The sequence below is a fragment of the Xenopus tropicalis genome, chromosome 5 (genome assembly GCF_000004195.4).
Source record: "Xenopus tropicalis strain Nigerian chromosome 5, UCB_Xtro_10.0, whole genome shotgun sequence".
Lineage (NCBI taxonomy): Eukaryota > Metazoa > Chordata > Amphibia > Anura > Pipidae > Xenopus > Xenopus tropicalis.
In genome coordinates, this window is record NC_030681.2 from 9,269,969 (window position 1) to 9,275,884 (window position 5,916).

The 5,916-nt window shown below is 42.8% G+C and overlaps 1 protein-coding gene across 1 annotated transcript; it reads left to right on the forward strand.

Annotated features, from left to right (window-relative positions):
• Window positions 1-629: 629 nt before the first annotated feature.
• LOC101730581 (calpain-8) lies at window positions 630-4,861 on the forward strand. Its single transcript, XM_031902372.1, has 4 exons — window positions 630-1,185; window positions 2,245-2,314; window positions 2,597-2,715; window positions 4,653-4,861. Exons 1-4 carry the CDS (start codon window positions 1,012-1,014, stop codon window positions 4,788-4,790), a joined length of 501 nt encoding a protein of 166 aa, XP_031758232.1. The 5' UTR covers window positions 630-1,011; the 3' UTR covers window positions 4,791-4,861.
• The last annotated feature ends 1,055 nt before the right edge of the window (window positions 4,862-5,916 follow it).

Sequence of the window (5,916 nt, forward strand, 5' to 3'; positions counted from 1 at the left end):
GACCCATTTAAATGGCACAAGTGGGAGAAGACCGACTATAAGCATCCAGTACTCCAGTCTTATATAGATTATATAGAAACTCCTCCATATTGCAAGCAGGTCCTATACTCAGCATGAAGTACAGGTATGAGATGTAATCCAGAATTTTTGGAATCTGTGATTTTCTGAATGCAGGGTTTTCTGTAAACTAAAAAACTACCAAAAAAATGTATATATCATGAAAAAAATATGATTGTTTTGCCACCGATATGTATTTAACATGCTGTTCCCTATCAAGTACCAGGTGCTGTTTTATTATTACCGAGAGGTAAAAATCCATAAAAGCAAATGCAGAATCGCTTGTTTAAATGGGAACCTATGAGAAATGGCAATGTTGGATCATGGGGCTGGATAAGGGTTTCTAGCAAACAGATGTAATGATTTCTAGTCACGTAATTCATTATTGACAGAAAAATAACATTAGGAATGTAATAAAAACAAGATTTGTGCTACCCTCTTATGTATATTTACTGATGCCCATAGCATTTCATTGGTATTGTTTAGGCCTAGAGGCATTTGGGCTCCTCCAATTGGAAGGCAGGACTGACGATTTATACCTCTCCTGGCACAGCTCAGTCATCATTGCACAGACTGGCACTCATCTAGCACAGAGAGGGCACAGATTGGCACACATCTAGCGCACATATGGCACAGACTGGCACTCATCTAGCACAGAGAGGGCACAGATTGGCACACATCTAGCGCACATACGGCACAGACTGGCACTCATCTAGCACAGAGAGGGCACAGATTGGCACACATCTAGCGCACATACGGCACAGACTGGCACAGACTGGCACTCATCTAGCACAGAGAGGGCACAGATTGACACACATCTAGCGCACATACGGCACAGACTGGAACTCATCTAGCACAGAGAGGGCACAGATTGGCACACATCTAGCGCACATACGGCACAGACCGGCACACACCTAGCACAGATACAACACAGCTGGCATCACTGATAGAGACATGGCACAACCTGAAGGCACCAAACAAAACCCTAAAAAATACTTAGGGCAGGATTATGAGCAGCTGAGAGCACAGTGCCTGCCACCTAATCCTCCCTTTGAGGACAAGGAATTCCCTGCAAGCCAAGCCTCACTTGGGCCCAAGAAACAGGGATTCGTCTGGCTAAGACCGTCGGTAAGAATATAACAGCATTAGAGTTCGCATTAGAGTTAAAGTTTTTCAATGGAGAAGAAAACATAATTACTGGGGGCATTATTTAGGCACCCCCAGTGACTCAAAAACAGAGAAGGCTGGTCCTACTCTGTTTTATAAATGGCACCTACTTAGGGGGCAGAGCGGGCTGCCTCCATTGTGTCCAATGTATCAGACTTGGCACATACAGAGCACAGAACATTTCTGACAATATTTATACTGCCAATGTGCCAAGTCTGATTCTGCACAGGGGATACTGGGTACTTTGCACACAGTGATTTACCCTTTTCTGTTTCTTTAACATCTTTGTGTTCATAAACTGTATTTCTTTTAAAGGGGATAGTGTGTCCTATGTATGAATAAGATCCTACTCCCATTGATATGAGGCTACAGCTTTTTATGTGTATAGAACATTCCATTTCTGTTAATTATATCAATGTACAGGGTAGGGCTGGGAGCTGCCGTATTGTGTGCTTGGCACAGTACAGTAAGCAGGCATCGACTGTTGTGAACATTTTTTCATCATATACTCGAGTGGAAACTTTTCTTCTCAAAATACAGTTATGTAATACCATGACATTAGCACATCTGTTCAACCAGCATCTAAAATCTAACATTTCGCTGCTCGAACAGGATCTTAGCCCAAAAACTGTGAAATGGCAGAAAATGTCTAAGCCACTTTCCAATATACATTCATTACTATTAGAACCATGAATATTTATGGGGATTGCAGATTTATTAACACACTTAAATGCTTCAGGAGTCAAAATTCCAGGATTTGGGTTCTGAGATATGAGCCATAAATATCCTATAAATAATAGTGATGTAATTCGTGTCACATGATTCATTGAAACTTGTGTATTATAATAAATAATGTACCCCTTCACAGGCCTTTGGCCTCATACCTTCATATGGTCATGGAACTCCTTGGTGACTTATAATATTCTTATATTTTACGACAGGGGGTACATTATTCACTATATATATCTAGGGGGCAGCAGGGCCACCTTTATAGCACAATAACGTTTTCATTGCTCACAGGAAATCCATCCCAACCCCGAATTCATTACCAGTGGAGCAACACGTTTTGATATTTGTCAACAAGGTTTAGGTAAGTAGCATGTTTGTCTCTATATGTCTTGACTACAAGAGCAGGCCTGGATTTGTGGGGAGGCCATAAAGGCCCGGGCCTGGGGCGGCAATGATACGGAGGCGGCATGGAGGCTGGCCGCATCTGCACTGGGGACTTGACGGGGGATTTTATAGCTGTTTGAATCTTCTGCCGGCCCAGTCCCCAGTGCAGCCAATCAGTTTGGTACATCAGTAAAGTACATAAAGTCCCATGATTTATCCCATTTACACTTATTCTTTCCCGTGTATTTTCCTTGTACAGGGGACTGCTGGTTTCTGAGCCCAATGGGATGTCTCACACTCAATAAAGAATATCTGTCCCTGGTTGTCCCTCAGGATCAAAGCTTTAAAACCAACTATGCGGGGATCTTCCACTTCAGGGTAACAATTATATGTTTTAATTGACAGGGTTCTGGTTGGAGGAGCTCCTCATTTACGTGGGGTTATGTAGAAATGGTGCATAACTATTCTGAACTACCAAAACAGAAATATAAATGTATTTTGATATATATGTAGGGACCGCAAGATTTGGGCCCCTTAGCCTGGGTTCCCCTTTAGACAGGCATACCAGTGGGCGGCCTTGTGGGATATGGACACCTAAGGGTGGTCCTAATTGTCTTTCCAGGTTAAAAGTTAGTTTCCTCTGTAATTCAGCAGTGACCACTAGGTGGAGGTGTTCTGCAAAGGGGATGGGACTTCCCCTCACTAAGAGGTAGCTAGGGAGCCAGTTAGATAGTTCAGTTAGATATTTTATAGTCACACTAGGAGTGAAAGGATAGATAGTGGTATTTAGTTGGGCAGCTTGAGGCCCCTCCGAGGAGATCAGTGAGGTTATCACCTCCCGGCATTACTGGCCGTAGTTCAGGTACATTCAGTGGCTAGCTCAGGTCATAGCATATTCCCATAGAGAGGAGATTATCTGAAGAAAGAGAATCTCCTGGTTTGTATAAAGGGGAGAGATACCTGAATCTGTATATCATATTACTGAATACTGTTTGGATTAAATAAAGAAGTTCATTTGGTTAAGCAGCAACCTCCTGTCTCCTGGTCAATTCCTCTCCAGGTGGATCAACAACAACCTGGTAAGCACTCACCCAAGGGGCAGCAAGGTCCCGGGAGTTACAGGGAGTTGCCAGTTGCGGCCTACACAACCTATCACAGCTCAAAGATACTTATAGCCAACACTCACGAGTGTGCTACATATACATCCCATGATAGTCAGGACCGGAACTGGATATATGCAGAAGATGCACAGGGATCGTTTCCCTACTTTTAGGCTCACAGTGTAATGCACCCCTCCTCACCTTGTTCCATTGTGAAGTAATAAATTCTGGAACCCAAAGGTCCTCTGCTTTCTGTTGTGAGTGGCGCACAGATTCTCTGGAAAGCAGAGGAACTTTAAGTCCCAGAATCTTCACTTCACAATGGAACAAGGTGAGGGAGGGGTTGCATGACACTGTGAGCCTAAGGGAGGTTGGCTAATGTTTCTACCGAGTATCATGGCTTCCTTTCAGTCTGTGGAATCAGGTATGCCTGTGTAAAAAGACAATACATTTATATTTATTTATGGTTATTTAAGTTGATTTTTTAAAGTCTCCTTCATGTATGAAGACTGGTGGGTCATGTTTGCCCACTTCACTTCATCAAGGGGTTGTTCACCTTTGGGTTAACTTTTTGTATTATGCAGAGAGTAATGTTCTAAGACAATTGGTCTTTTTTATTATTTGTGTATTTTTTTTTATTATTTCACTTTTTGTTCAGAAGCTCTCCAGTTTGGAGTTTCAACAGTAATCTAGATGCTAGGGTTCAAATTACCTTAGCAACCGGGGGGTGTTAAATAAGAGACTGGAATATGAATAGGAGAGGGGCTGAATAAAAAAAAGTAACAAATAAAGTTACTTTAAATCCTCAGCTTGAATTTGACTTGCAGAGTGCTCCATAGGAGAAAGGGGAGTTCCGGTTCAGCGCAGAGGAATTCAAGCCGCCGTCGCCTTTTCCCCTTTCTCCTATGGAGCAAGTCAAATTTAAGCTGAACATTTGAAAAATTCCAAGGGAAAGTAAGCCTTACCTATCATTATAGCTGTTTTGGGGGGAATTAAGTATAAATAATTTGGTGTTGCTATTCTTTTAAGTGTTATTGCCAGTATAGGAGGTATATCAATTTGTGGTGTAAAGTTTGCCAAGATCTAGTAACCTATAGCAACCAAAGGCATCCTCTTAAGGGAAGACCAGTATGTTATTACCTGCTTAGGCCTTATCATGCAATACAAACAAACATCACAGAACCGCACACTGTAACATATTCCTGTCTCTCTCAGTTCTGGCAGAGGGGCGACTGGACGGATGTGGTTGTGGACGACAAACTCCCTACTAAAGACAAGAAACTGGTGTTTGTGAAATCAGCTGAGGAGAATGAGTTCTGGGCTGCACTGCTGGAGAAGGCTTTTGCCAAGTAAGTGTTACCCTGCTCATTACTGTCTGATACCCACTCCATACGGTACCTGTATAGGCAGAAGCTCACTCCAGGGGCTTTCACTGGCTTATGCTTAGGGGTGGTACAATAGGGGTTGACAGTGGTTGATAAAGGCTTGTCCATACACTGAACTGATGGCGATACTTACGTAAAAGGGCAATTACATTGCTGGCAAATTTGTATTACCAGCCATGGCTGCTATTTTACCAGCTAGGCCACTGAAATAATGACTGGGTGGCAGAGGAGCAGTGTCAGAGGGGGCACTCAAGCCAAAGGCTGGACTTTCAATGGGCCTGGAAGTGTAGAAGTTTGACAGCCTTTGTTCTATGAATCCTGATCCATGGCAACCAGGCAGGTGGGGATCCTTACACAATGGTTGTTTTATGATTCTATTGGTGAACATGAACATCCTTCTGCGCCATACAAATGAAATTTGTTTTTCAGCCATAATTTGTTTTCTGTGAGACATGGCTGTATTATGTTTGCCCACAGGCTGTATGGGTCCTATGAAGGCATTTCGGGTAATAACCCAATCATAGCACTGCAGGATCTCACAGGTGGAGTCTGTGAGAGTTACTCGCTGAAGAAGGCTCCAGATGATATGTTCCAGACTATACAGAGGACTGTGAGAACCCAATGCCTACTCACCTGTTCAACTGTAAGTTCCACCAAATTTCTCTCAGGTATCATAAGCATTTGACTTTGAAAATATATTAAATTGTAAAAGCTTACAGGTATGACTATAAAAAATAACTTTTAAAAGATAAAAAAATGCTAAAAGAATATCTAAATTAGAAAACATATTGTATTATACCAGCAAACACTTGGGTGCCCATATGACAAGCAACTTAGGCAGAAAGGGGGATGCCTATGCAGGACTGTATTTAGGTCTGGTTCCACCAAAACTGTGCCCCTTTGCCCTCATTTAAGGATTAGTTGCATCTGTGGTCTGACTCTGCACATAGGAAAGGACTGTAAAACCAGAACTAGGGGCAAAACAGCAGGGGCAAGGCAGTCCTGTCCTTACAAACTGCCCCAGCAGGGCCGGACTGGCAAATGCCAGAGGGGCTGCTGTGATTCCATAGACAGTCACTATTTATTGGACTGGT

What these genes read in the sequence shown, in the direction of transcription:
- LOC101730581 (XM_031902372.1), top strand. Translation starts at nt 1,012, where the DNA reads ATGGCACAACCTGAAGGCACCAAACAAAACCCTAAAAAATACTTAGGG. An exon ending in TCGTCTGGCTAAGACCGTCG is followed by an intron (nt 1,186 to 2,244) that starts GTAAGAATATAA and finishes CATTGCTCACAG; the next exon opens with GAAATCCATCCCAACCCCGA. An exon ending in TATTTGTCAACAAGGTTTAG is followed by an intron (nt 2,315 to 2,596) that starts GTAAGTAGCATG and finishes TTCCTTGTACAG; the next exon opens with GGGACTGCTGGTTTCTGAGC.